Consider the following 13,733-nt stretch of genomic DNA (forward strand, 5'->3'; position numbering starts at 1 on the left):
AACTGATACTCTAAAACGTGTACACTTTGGGTAGAAAAAGGGACTGCTGGTTTAAAATGCTTTGGATCAAATGAAAGTTAAATTGCCTCAGTGCTGCTCTGAATGACTAAAAATGTTACTTGTGAAAACTTCACTTCGAGGTGAGCTTTGGCCCAAGCATTTTTTCGTGGGGACTTCCAGCTGTCAGACTCTTGGTCTTTTTAACTCCCTCCCTTTTTTCCTCCTTTTCTCTATCCTTTGAGCTGCATTTAACTGGTATTGAATGAAACTCCCTAGCTGGCTGTGTTCTATTCCAGTCACTGAACACTGCTCTGCTGATAGAGAAATTATTGCAGAAATCACCCAGCCTCTCTGGTTTTCTAGAACGGAATGTGGTCACCAGATTTTGGGAGCAATTATCAGGGAATTAGGATGGTTCCACTTGATTTATTTTATTAGTGTTATTATTTTTGATAGAGCATTCAAAATATTTCAGTAACCATTAGTGGCGGTGTGGAAGGAATCTGTTTATGCTGATGATGGCAGTGGGCGGGATGATGGGCTGAGGGTGAGTGGAGCTGTTTGGTGTGACTGGCCAGCTTGGGGCTGGACTCTGGTCCTGCCCACGTGATGGGGGAGTAACTCTCCCTCCCAGACCACATCGCAGGACCTAGGTGTTTCCTCGCTGTGTTGACTTGATTGTTTCTTTTCTAACCTGCAGCCAGACTCTTCTTAGGGATGGATGACTCCTGCCTTCTATGTTCTTGGGGGAGAGCATATTTCTTTTGATGATAAGCATACAGGGCCCTTAGGAGATTTACATGAACCTCAGAAGATCTTGGGTCAAGGGCATTTATAGAAAAGGCTCTAAGCCTGATGCCACCACTCATTGTTTCCAACTCCCCTGAAAGCAGATGTGGAAAAGTGTCTGGTGTCTTCCAAAGGTGGGACCTGAGAGGACAAGGGGGAGGCACAACCCCTACCAGCCTTCATCAGTGCAATCCCCCAGGCCTCTGCCTAGTGTATATCCCTTTACTGGAGATGGCAAGAAATTCTTAGTCTGGGCTGTGGGGGCCTCCAGGAAGCTGGCAGAGCATGACCTTGGAATCAGACCTTGGTTTGTTTTCTACCTCTTAGCTATGTGTCTTGGACAAGTGTAGTTGGCTTTCTGAGTCTCGGTTTCTTCATTTGTCATTGGGGCATAATCAGACCCACCTTGGAACTGAATGATATTGAATGAGTGCAATGTCGGGCATCATCTTGCATACTAAATGGCTCTGCTAGAACAGGTGTGGCACTGTTGAGGGAAGCTGCCAGGGGCCTCAGGACCTCCTTTCCCCACCTTCTCACAAAAGTCAGCTGTCTGCCTCCTACTGCTGTAATCTGACAACCCCATGCAGATATTTGCTCTGAAGAGCTGGCTTGGGCTAATTACTGTCCTTGGTGGAAAGGGTATGTGCCCTGCTGGGTGGGGAAACCGGGTTCCCTTTGGGGCCTGGATGATGTTGACAGCTACCATATATTGAATGCCTTTTTGTGTCAGGTGCTCTGTATGTGCTTTACATACATCCTGATATAAATCCTCCCCTTGACCCTGTGAGGTTGATATTATCATTCCCATTTTACAGAAAAGGAAATGGAGGCCAAGAGTTATAATAACTTACATAAGGTCATAGAGCTGGAAAATGGCAGTGCCCCTGGATTTGTGGCAGGATCACAAAGGTCTGGTTCTCATAATACCTGTCCCACTGCCACCCCAGCCCAGGACCTGGCTGCACAGAGTTTATCAGTCATCTCCATGGCAGTGGAGGAAGGCAGAGGGAACAGTGTTCCCTGGGGTGTAGCTCTGCACGATGTAAGAACCCATTCCTTCCCCACTGCCATGCTACTGTACTCAACACACACATGCACATGCGTCCAATTGTTTGTTGTGATATCTCTGCTATTACATGGTAGATATCCAATAAACATTTTAATTGAGTGAGTGAATATATACTGATGCTTTCTGTTAAAATTCTATCATGAAAGTTGTAAGTCATTAAATTCATATCATTATTTCCTTTGTAAACATAAACTGATAAAGCAACCTGATATTCAACTGTATTTAACTAGTTTTCACTGTTGGATATTTAACTGGATTTTTTTGTTTAATGTTTTCAGCTTTTGATGCAATAAACAGTGTGATTAGCATTCTTATTTTGGGCTGCATCTTGATAGGAAAGCCCTATAATAATTTGTAAGTGTAGAATTAACGGGGAAAAGAGATGGCATTTTTTAAGATTATTTTACCAAATCGCTTCTGGAAGATTGCACCAGTTTATGTCCCCACCAGGAGGGGATGCGCATGCCTGTTTCACTGTAGTCACCAGCATTGTATATTACCTTTTTTTTTTAAAAAAAGTCAATTTAATTAGCTAAAAAGAATAGGATCTTGTTTTTAATTTGCACTTTTGGATTGTTATTGAGGCTAAGAAATTTTCATTTCTTTATTGGTCATTTGTCTTCCTCTGTGACCTGTCCAAGGCATATCTTCTGCCCATTTATCTGATGTCCACTTTTCCCTTAAATGTAAAATATCCTAGTCCTTTCATTTATCCCAGATTATCAGTCATCTTTTAATATTGTTTATGGCATGTTTTGACATACAAGAAATCTTAATGTACGTGTGTGTGGTAGCACCTCTTGACTTCTTCCGTTGTTACCCCAACCTCAAACCCCATTCCCATTAACTGACAACTAAAAGAGGCGAGAGGGCGTGATGGTTAGGACTAGGGGCTGTGACTCAGACTGCCTGGGTCCAAGGGCCACTTATGTCCTTTACCAAATGCATGACCTTGGGCAACTTTATTAATCTCCCTGGGCCTCAGGTTTCTAATCCATAAAATGAGGATAATGAGATTATCTGTCTGATAATGTCCTTGTGAAGAGGAAATGAGCTGTGTGTACTGTGCTTACAACAATTCCTGGCAGATAGTTTGTGCTACATAGTGTTTGTTTGTTTTTTGTTACATTACTGCCCTGAGCCTGGGAGTGCTGACCTTTGAGAAGGAGTCTCTTTCAAAAATCAGCACCTTATCAGTGAAAGAGAAATCTGGGCTTTCCAAGCAGCAGGTGTGCCCTGTAGCAAACAACCTAGGTCTTTGCTGCTTTGTCATTCTTCTTAAGATGTATCCCTATTTTATATTTGTTAGACTTTATTAAATTTAAACAAACTAATTATGTGTCCTGAACGCCACTCTTCGTTTGTGCCAGCTTCCCTGACTCACAAGCATGGGACTTCAGAGTATAGACAGATACCCAAAGAAAGGAAACAGAAAAACAAAGACTAGGGATACAGCTGTTTTTCAATTCAGTAGATGTTTGTCGCAGGTGCCAGGCAATACCTGGATGACCAGGATTTCATGGTAAGACATTATCACGACCTGGAGCAGTCTCAGCCTGATAGGGCTCCCACCTGGACTTGGAACCTGGAGCAAGTATACTTGGAATGTATTCCAGGCAGTGGCAGCTGGTGTCCAGCGGGACTGGAGCAGGGTCCTGTCCTGTGCCCTGGCTGGGGTCTCATCACCCAGCTTCCCTTGTCCAGCCTGCTGGCTCTCCAGCGCTTTCCTATGGATTTTGTGAGACCCTTTCTCTCCCACTACTCCTCCCCTATCTTTCCAACAGATCCTTTCTTCACTTAAGAGAATGAGAGTCAGTTTCTTTTGTTTGCAACCAAAGAACCCTGACTGGTACCTGTAATAACTCCACTTCTTGAATCAATCCTAAGGAAATAACCAGGAATGCAGATATAGATTTAAGCAGATATGTTCATCACAGAGATTATTACCATAAAAGGGATTTAGAAACCATTCAAATGACCAGAAGAGGGAGATAGTTATATAAGCTGTAATACATCCATATAATGGAATGTTTAAAAACCAAATATCTTAAAGGTAACCCCCTCCTTATTTTAAGAAAAATCCTGGGAAAAAATGGAAAACATCTGTTTATAAAGTATGCTTGCAGGAAGTGGATTTGGCTCAACTGATAGAGCATCCACCTACCACATGGGAGGTCCAGGGTTCAAACCCAGGGTCTCCTGGCCCATGTGGTTAGCTGGCCCACGTGCAGTGCTGATGTGTGCAAGGAGTGCCCTGCCACGCAGGGATGTCTCCTGTGTAGGGGAGCCCCACGTGCAATGAGTGCGCCCCATAAGGAGAGCTGCCCTGCACAAGGAAAGCAGAACCTGCCCAGGAGTGGCGCCGCACACGCGGAGAGCTGACGCAGCAAGATGACGCAATAAAAAGAGAGTTTCTCATTGCCGCTGACAAGAATCCAAGTGGACACAGAAGAACACACAGCGAATGGACACAGAGAGCAGACAATGGGGTGGGGGGAGAGAAATAAATAAAAATCTTTAAAAAATTAAAATTAAAAAAATAAAGTATGCTTGCAACCATGTAAAATACTGTATCTTTCTTTATTCATAGAAAAAAATGGGAGGGAGATGCACTAACTTGAAAATATCCATAATTCTGGTGTCGCAGAATTATGAATATTTTCACATTTTCCTTCAGACTCTTTCGCAGACCAAAAGTTCTGGAACCTGATAAATCTGGTTCCATCCCCACTTCTGCTATTCACTAGCTGTGTGTTAGGCAAATTATCCTACTTCTGAACTTAGCTTCCTCATTTGCAAATATGATTATACTTACTTGATGGAGTTATTCTGAGGATTAGAACAAATGGGATACTCAAGTGAGTGAAACAGAGAAGGTACTCTAAATGATAATTTATTATATTTTCCGGGTTTTACAATGAAATATTTAAAGTTGCAAAAAAATTAAACTTTTTAAAAGAATATCATTGACATGGGTAATCATCTAATACTTCTCATGCCAGGTCCTTTGTTCCAGCTAGCCTTGGCAGCCCCTTCGACATCTTGTCTAGTTCCAACTTGGCCTCAGACCAGGAGCCCAAGGAGTTCCTGCCAGTGATGCACCATTCTTTGAACCTCAGTTATAAATGGAGGTGTTAGCTTAGACAATCTTAAAACACCTCCCCTTTCTGACATTCTGTGACCTTTGAGTCTTTTTCACAATCTAGTTTCCAGAGGTAGGATGCCTTCCCTAATCTTGCTTCCTTCCCTTCATCAAATCACAAATTTTTTCATCTTCACCACACTCGGGGTCCTGATCATCTTAATCCCAAACTAGTTTCCTTTCTTGGAGTATGTCCTGTTGTTTTTAGTTTGTGACCTCTCACAGTTTAGAGAAAATCTGCTTTTACTTTCTACACAAATGTCTCATTCAGGATATCACTTCTGCTGGGTCAGTGAATATTCAGTACTGATTATAGACCAATTGTAAAAGCTCTAAAAGCCATCCATTTTCTCTGTTCTTATCTCCACCTGCCTTTTCTTAGAGGGAAAGATGGGAAATTCTCCTTGGGGTTTGAGGAGTTGAGGGTTTGGCTCTTGTCTATGGAAGGCACAGAGCCTCTCATTCCTGGAGAGAAACTCCAGGGGGACCCTGACCTAATTGGGGACCCACTCCATGGGAACAACACTGAGGCTCCAACCAGCAGTGCCAAAAATGGTAGATGCCTGAAAGGACAGTGTTGTACTTTGCCTGAACTGACCTGGTCCTCTTTCTTCCTGTTTTGCAGGCCATGGGGGATGTGAAGCTGGTTGCTTCAACACATGTCTCCAAAACCTCCCTCACTGTGGATCACTCGAGAATTGGCTCCATGCCCCTGATGGAGGCCCCTGCTTTTATTTTGCCGCCTCGGAATCTGTGCATCAAAGAAGGAGACACTGCCAAGTTTGAAGGAAGGGTAAGAAGTGTGGTTGGATGTGAGGGGAGGGAGGAGCAGGAGTCATGGTTCCTTCTGGAGCCTTTTTCTCAGCAGGCTGGGTTGCTAGGAGGCCTGGTTTTCTTTTACATCCACATATAAAGTGAATGTATGCCAATTTGTCCTGTCTCTTGTTTCTGGTGGGCACTGGCCCTGTTGGGAAACTCAAGGGTGGGGAAGAACATTGGAAGTTGACCTTCTAAAATCCTTTGCTGTTAAGTAGATTGTGTTCTGGGTATGTGCTGCCTGATTATGAGGAAGTCGGAGTCCTGGTAGAAGGAAGAGAGCAGCTTGGGTTTAATATGTGCTCTTGAATTTGGACAATTGAGAAATGACTGTAATTTTTCTCTTTCTTTTTCCCTAGAAGGAGTGTTTATCCTTTATGTATATAATCAGTGCATCCAGAGTAATGGAATGGGAGATAGGACCCTTTATTTCAGTTCCGTCACTTTTTCCTAAAGAATATTGGCTTCTTGTCCTTACTGGGCCTCCATTTCTTTTTCTGAAAAATGGACATGATTAATTCCTTGTCCATCTTGTACTAGAAAAGAGAAGAATGGGGTATTAAAGAATAGCTATAAGGATATCTAATATTATGCCCAATTAGAGAGACTTTCATTAAACTGCTGGTTTAGGCCAGAAAGTCAAACCACAACTTGACATGGAAGTCTGTAAGGTTTGCAAGTAATATTTGTCCTGGGACTAATCATGGGTATCTACCTGAGGAAATCCATTAGAAGCTAAAGGGGTTTGATCTGAGCATTGGCAAAAGACAACTGAAGTGATAAAGGATTCCTAATGACACTATGAATCTATAGTTTTAAGAGTGGGTCACTAGAAGCTTGTAGGTCAAGGGATCAGTCTTCCTAGATGACACATGGCCTTACCATATGGGTTTGCCAATGACTGACTTGAAAATGGCCCAGGACTGCTCTGGATTGTGTACTATGCTGTGGCTGATAGACCAGACATAATAGTCTTTGTCATATCTTTCACTTGAAGAAAGTTGTAAGAGAACGTTGGTGATATTCCTGAGGGATATATTTCTTCTCTCTGGGCACCACCAGGATGAGGGTTCTATTCTTTTGCCCCAACTGTGGTCCTCTATCCTCTCATGCCACAGCTGGCATGAAAGAATAGAGAGTAAGAATCCCTTGGGAGTCAGAAATGGCTGAGATGGCTACAAAAAGAAATGAAGTTCTGATATATGCTACAGCATGCATGAACCTTGAAACCATTATGCTAAATGAAGGAAGCCAAACACAAGAAGCCACATATTGTATGAGTCTATTAATGTGAAATGTCCAGAATAGGCGAATCTACAGAGACAGAAAGTAGACTTGTGGTTACCAAGGGCTGAGGGGAAGGAGGATAGGGAATGGCTGCTGATAAGTGTGGACTTTCCTTTAGGGATGATGGAAATGCTCTGGAAGTAGATAGTGGTAGTGGTTATACAACTTTGTATGTATACTTTGTTTGTTTGTTTGCTTGTTTATTTATTTATTTTCTCTCCCCTTCCCCTGCCCCATTGTCTGCTCTCTGTGTCCGTTCGCTGTGTGCTTTTCTGTGTCTGCTTGCAATCTTGTCAGTAGCACAGGGAATCTATGTCTCCTTTTGTTGCATCATCTTGCTGTGTCAGCTCTCCATGTATGCAGTGCCACTCCTGGGCAGGCTGCACTTTTATCATGCAGGGCCGCTCTCCTTGCAGGGCACACTCCTTGCGTGTGGGGCTCCCCTATGTGGGGAACACCCCTCCATGGCATGGTACTCCTTGTGCACATCAGCATTGCGTGTGGGCCAGTTCACCACACAGGTCAGGAGGCCCTGGGTTTGAACCTTGGACCTCCCATGTGGTAGGCAGATGCCAAATCTGCTTCCCAATGAATATACTTTAATAAAACACTGAAGTATATATTTTAAAATAATAAATAAAAAAATAAACAAAAGAAATGGCTTAGACAGCAAAACTAATCTTATCTCTATATCCACTCCCCAACCCTAATCCTCCTGAAAGATGAACTCCTTCCTCAAATTCAGATAGACTTGGAGAGGAAAAGATGGCTTAACTTCCTTATAGCATGATGATGCCTTTGCTTCCTGAGCTGCTCAAGCAAATACCATGCAGTGGGTTGGTCTAAACAATGGAAATTTATTAGCTCACAGTTTTGAGTCTGGGAAAAAGTCCAAATCATAGTGACATCCGGCAAGACTTTCTTCCCAAAGACTGGTGTTCTGGGGCTGGCTGTTGGTGATCTTTGGTCCTGGGCAACTCTGTAACATGGTGTATTAGTCAGGGTTCTCTCGGGAAACAGAATCAAGCAGGGATATCCGTCAATAGTAAGAGATTTATCAGAGTCTCTCATGCAGCCATGGGGATGCGCAAGTCCAGGTTCTGTAGGCAGGCCACAACCAGGGGCTGCAATGAAAGTCTAATAAGATTCTTGACGAATTCTGAAAGATGCTGGCTGTCCAAAGATGAGCTGGGAAATTCTCTCTCAATGCTGGAATCAATTCCCTTTTTAAGGGATTCAACTGATTGGGTTAAGATGATGGTAATCTCCCTGATTGATGTAATTATAACGAGCTATCTATGTTTTACCACTGCAATAAAGTCAACCGTGACTAAAGTTCATAAATGCCCTTGCATTACAGTTAGCCCAGTGCTTGCTTGACCAAACAACTGGGCACAATTACCTGGCCAAGCTGATACAATAACCTTACCATCACACATAGCAGTGCATATGGTGGCCTCTTCTGGCCTCTCCCTTCTTTTCCGAATTCCATTGAATTTCAGCTTCTTGCTTCCTATGGCTTTTGTTCTCTGTGTCTGAATTTCATTCTGCTTATAAGGGACTCCAGTAATAGGATTAACACGCATCCTGATTGAGGTTGGCCATACCTTAACTGAAGTAGCCTCTTGGAAAGGTCCTGCTTACAAGGGTTCACACTCACAGGAATGGATTAAGTTTAAGAACATGTTTTTCTGGGGTGCATACAGCTCCAAACCACCATACTTCTTTTCTTGACTTTGGAGGTCATGAAGGAAACATGCCTTTGAGTTATTTGATTTGTACCCTCATGACACAGGGATGGGTAGAAAGAGCACTGACCCAGGAGTCAGCTCATTGCAGTTCTCTTTCTTGATCAGTTATTCCCTGGTTGGCAATTCATATCCTCAGCAAAGGTAAGAAGTCCTTATCTGGAAAAAAGCAATTAACTTTTTCTCTATTTCTGGCCTACAAAGATGTAAGAAGAAAATGAGTTAGTAGGTGGTACTTCATAAAGTAAAAAAAAGTATTGCAATGTGGTATTCTGTTTTGTGTTGTTTTAATGGTGCCAGGACTGGAGAATGAGCCTGGAACCTCATATGTGGGAAGCCAGCACTCAACCACTGAGCCACACTAGCTCTTCTGAGTTGTTTTTTTGTTTGTTTGTTTGCTTGTTCTTTGTTTTTTTTTAAGATTTATTTAGTTAGTTAGTTTTACCCTTCCCCTCCTCCCGCCCTGCTGTTTTTGCTGTCTGTGTTGTCTTCTCTTCTCATTTTCTCTCTGCAAGGATTCATCAGGATTCAATCCTGGAGACCTGTGACGGGGAGAGAGGTTTACTGTCTATTGCGCCACCTCAGTTCCTGGTTTCTGCTGCGCTTTACCTTGACTCTCCCCTTGTCTCTCTTTTGTTGTATCATCATCTTGCTGTATGACTCACTTGTACAGGCCCTGGCTCACCACGCAGGCACTCATGCAGGCCCTGGCTCACCACGTGGGCACTTGTGCTCACCGCTTCAGCATTCATGCGGACACAGGCTCGCCATGCAGGCATGCTTTCTCTTCTTCTTTTTCACCAGGAGGCCCCAGGAATCGAACCCAGGTCCTCCCATATGGTAGGTGGAAGCTCTATCACTTGAGCCACATCTGCTTCCCATGCTTGTTTTAGTTTTTAGGATGTACCGGGAACCAAACCCAGGACCTCCCATGTGAGAAGTAGTTGCTCAATGTCTTGAGCCACATCTGCTTCCTGCAGTATTCTTATAGTATAGCATTCTCTGTGAAAATTTTATTTTGCTTATATTGATGAAATAGTTGAATTTGTATATTTCATGTGGAATATATATCAAAATGAATGAAATCTTTGAAAATTAGCCTGCAGTGTTACTTTACCACTTACTGCATGACTGAAATTAACCCAGAACGGTGTCTTGACAGCATTCTGGCATATAGTGAATACAGAAGGAAGAATTATTCCAAGGATGTTGAGAGGGAGTGTCTAGCTCCATCTTGAGAACTTGCAGAGAGACACTTGGAGGCAAGGCTGTAAAAAAAAAAAAAGTGCTCTGAAAAGTAGTATGCTGCAAATTGTGTATTATTACTTCAGCAAAGAACTTAAGAGAGAAGTTTTGCATCAGGGAAGGACCACCCCAAATGATTCCAGAATGAGGAAGCTGGTTGTTTTGGGATCACAAAATGAAGCTGAACAGGGCGTCATCACAACCTGGTGTCCCTCCAAGAGGTGAGAAGAAAGTGGTGCTGACCTGGAGTGACATGGCCTTTGAGCATCAGTTGCCAGTAGTCATAAAACACTGAGCTCCCCATGGGGTCACCCACTGAGAACAGTCAGTGGTGCTCTGCCTCTAACACATCTTAATTGTCACTGCAGCAGCCACTTGACCCTGCCTGCAGCTGATGCCTCCCTCCAGGCCTTGGAACAAATCCTGTTCCTAGATGTCCCTTCTGTCCCAAATCAGTCCTGCTGTCGGTTTCAGTCCTGACCTCAGGACCTCAGCTCTCCAGTAACCAGGCTCCTGCAGAATTTCTTTATGAGCGAGTAACTTTAAAATTAAGCCTTCAGGCTACTTCTCAGGCCCAGGCTGGCCCCCATCTTGGGAAGGGTCCTTTTCTTCCTTGCTGCAGCCCTGGGAGCTCTGCCTGCTTTCCTCCCTGCCTCTCTTTAAAGCTGCTTCCCCCGTTGGAGCCCAAGCCTGGGTGTGGAGGGTACAAACGCTTTCCACCTCTTTTGAAGAGGGGCACAGAGCCCCCCCTTCACTGTAGGGAAACACAGCGGAGAAGGCAGAGACGAGGAAGTTATAAAGGTAACACCTACCTTCTGAGCTGGTGTGTGAATGGGCCACACTTGTGCTTTCTGTTTCTATTCCTGAAGAAAAAGGTGAAACTATCTTCCACCCCCCATTTCCTTTTTTTTTTTTTTTTTTAAGTATTGGGGTCTGGGAATTGAACCCCAGACCTTGAATGTGGGAAGCCAGCACTCAACCACTGAGCCACATCAGCTCTCCCGAGTTGGTTTTTATGTTTGCTTGTTTTTTTGTTTTTAGGAGGCACCAGGGACCGAACCTGGGACCTCCCATGTGGGAAGCAGGCACTCAACCACATGAGCCGCATCTGCTCCCCCATTTCCTTAAATATGCTTATTTTAGGCAAAGAACAATGAACACCTTCCTCCAGTAAAGCCCATATTTCTGTCAAGGAGACCGGGTGACATTAAGGTGGGACTGTAGGTGCCCCCTTGTGGTTCATTTGTTTTTCTGAGAAGCTACAAACTATGAAACATTCATTTCTGTGGGTCTTGGTCCCTCATATCCATCTGAGCTTTTCCATTTTGTGGCAGATACTTGGGACAGCCACCACATTATCATTACCAATCCCCTTTGTCTTTGCACTTTTCTGCTCCAGGGGCTGCTGTCAAGTCTTCCTTCGCAGCTAAGTGTAGCCCAGTGACACGGCCCAGCTGAAGTCTGCTGCGGAGCTTCTGAGAAAACCCTTGCTATTCTGATTAAAAAATTAAAGCATTACTGGTACTCTCATATCCCACCCTCACCACCTTCCTGCTTTGAATGCAGATGTGATGCCTTGTGCTTGGGCAGCCATATTAAAAGCATGAGGTAACAGCTCGGCACACTTAAGAATTGGTGGGGCATGATCCTGCAGTGGAAGAACTTAAAGGCCAACAACTGAAATAAAATTTTAAGGTTTAAAGAATTTCTCAGACAGGATTTTTGGATGTGGTTATTCTCCCAGGAAATTTTACACAAAGTATCCCTACCTGATAAATGCTTAATGAGATACATATGGAGATGTTGTCTCCTTGAAAGATGGGAATAAATAGGGGAGGCCACATAATACAAAGAAGACCTAATAAATCCTTTCAGACCCCTAGCAAATCCACCGAGTGATGGGGGTACCTTATTCTGAGTTGAATGTGTCCCTGCAGTTAAAGTGTTTTGAAAGTTTCTCTCCTTCCTGACTATGGATATTTGACTTGAACCCATAAGGCCTAGGGTTTATGAGAGGACATCAACCGTATGGGGTTGAATCCTGAGTTCATTTCATTATTTATTTGATCGTTGTCTACTGATTAGGCGAAAGCTACCCCCACCCCTTAGTTTGGTTCTGCCAGCCCAAACCTTGAGGAGATTATATTTTCAGAAATTAGTAAAACCTTGGCTCTCGATCTCATTGAGACCACCTTTAGACCCAGGCAACCCGAGAGCTCCTGCCCTGAGCCCACACTCTGGAAACCCCTGTTCCTTTTTCCATCTGTCCCTTGCCACAGAACACAACGTCTGTCTGCCCAAGGGATATTCGTATGGAACCAGGCTCCCCCAGTATTCTGGGTATGTAGGACCCTGGAATTCTCTACCTAATTTCCTGAGCCCACTTGCGAGGCCTGTGCAGGCCTCCTCCCGTGAGAGATGCTGCTAGGCCTGAAGGGGTCGCCAAGGGGCAGCTGTTGGCTCGTTGGGATGGGGAGGTGGTGGCACTTGGGTCTGGGGCTCTGTTTTCCATCCATATTCACAAGAGGATCCCTACAGTGCAGCATGAAACTAGGTAGGAAGAGAAGCCAGCAAGACGGCGCTACCTGAGGGGCAGCTCATGACCCCCATTTAGCTTGACTCCCCAGATGTTAGGGTTCTCTCGAAACTCCTCTATCTGCTCTGTTGGCCACGCGGCCACTGAGGCGCCAAGGGGCTGCATCACTCACCACGGAGTCATGTGTGAATGGAGAGAAATGGTGGGAAAAATACTGAAATTACTGGAGATTTTATTCCCTCTGTCCTGGAATTCATTCTTATCAGAAAAGGCAAATATGGTGATAGGCCCTGACCCTGCTGCAAATCAGATGAGCTGATATTTTAGTACCTGTGCAGTTTTGGGTCTTTTGTGGACCTCAGAAAATTATATTCTTAAGCTAACCCATTCCTGTGCAGATAAACCTATTTTTTTTTTTTTAAAGATTTATTTATTTATTTAATTCCCCCCCCTCCCCTGGTTGTCTGTTCTTGGTGTCTATTTGCTGCGTCTTGTTTCTTTGTCTGCTTTTGTTTCTTTGTCCGCTTCTGTTGTCGTCAGCGGCACGGGAAGTGTGGGCGATGCCATTCCTGGGCAGGCTGCTCTTTCTTTTCACGCTGGGCGGCTCTCCTCACGGGCGCACTCCTTGCGTGTGGGGCTCCCCCACGCGGGGGACACCCTTGCGTGGCACGGCACTCCTTGCGCGCATCAGCACTGCGCATGGCCAGCTCCACACGGGTCAAGGAGGCCCAGGGTTTGAACCGCGGACCTCCCATATGGTAGACGGACGCCCTAACCACTGGGCCAAAGTCCGTTTCCCAGATAAACCTATTTTTGGTGAGACCTTTTGATTAGATCACCTCCGTCAAGGCCCTTTGATTAGATTGCAGGGCTCAGGGTGGGTCCTGATCCTTTTATTGGAGTCTTATATAGATGGAGGAAAAAGGAGAGGAGAAGCTGCGGTTTTTACCCTGCCATGTGAGAGAGAACTCCAGGATCACCTACAGCTGTAGAAAGGTAGAGAAACCCTGAGAAGCTGAGAGAAAGGCCAGAAACTGGGATCAGTGGAGCAGCCTGAAGAGGAAGAGATGAGGCCCAGGGAGAGACCAGCCATATGCT

General features: G+C 44.5%; 1 protein-coding gene across 3 annotated transcripts in view; it reads left to right on the forward strand.

Annotated features, from left to right (window-relative positions):
* Positions 1-13,733, forward strand: part of MYLK (myosin light chain kinase) — a 344,455-nt gene that overhangs the window by 140,043 nt on the left and 190,679 nt on the right. For all 3 annotated transcript variants that reach the window (XM_023590948.3, XM_023590949.3, XM_012528021.4), the window contains one exon: positions 5,629-5,796. In XM_023590948.3, the coding sequence (XP_023446716.2) occupies positions 5,632-5,796 (165 nt within the window). In that variant the 5' untranslated portion in view covers positions 5,629-5,631. The remainder of the gene's footprint in view (positions 1-5,628; positions 5,797-13,733) is intronic.

This window comes from Dasypus novemcinctus, chromosome 4 (genome assembly GCF_030445035.2).
Source record: "Dasypus novemcinctus isolate mDasNov1 chromosome 4, mDasNov1.1.hap2, whole genome shotgun sequence".
In the NCBI taxonomy this organism is placed as follows: domain Eukaryota; kingdom Metazoa; phylum Chordata; class Mammalia; order Cingulata; family Dasypodidae; genus Dasypus; species Dasypus novemcinctus.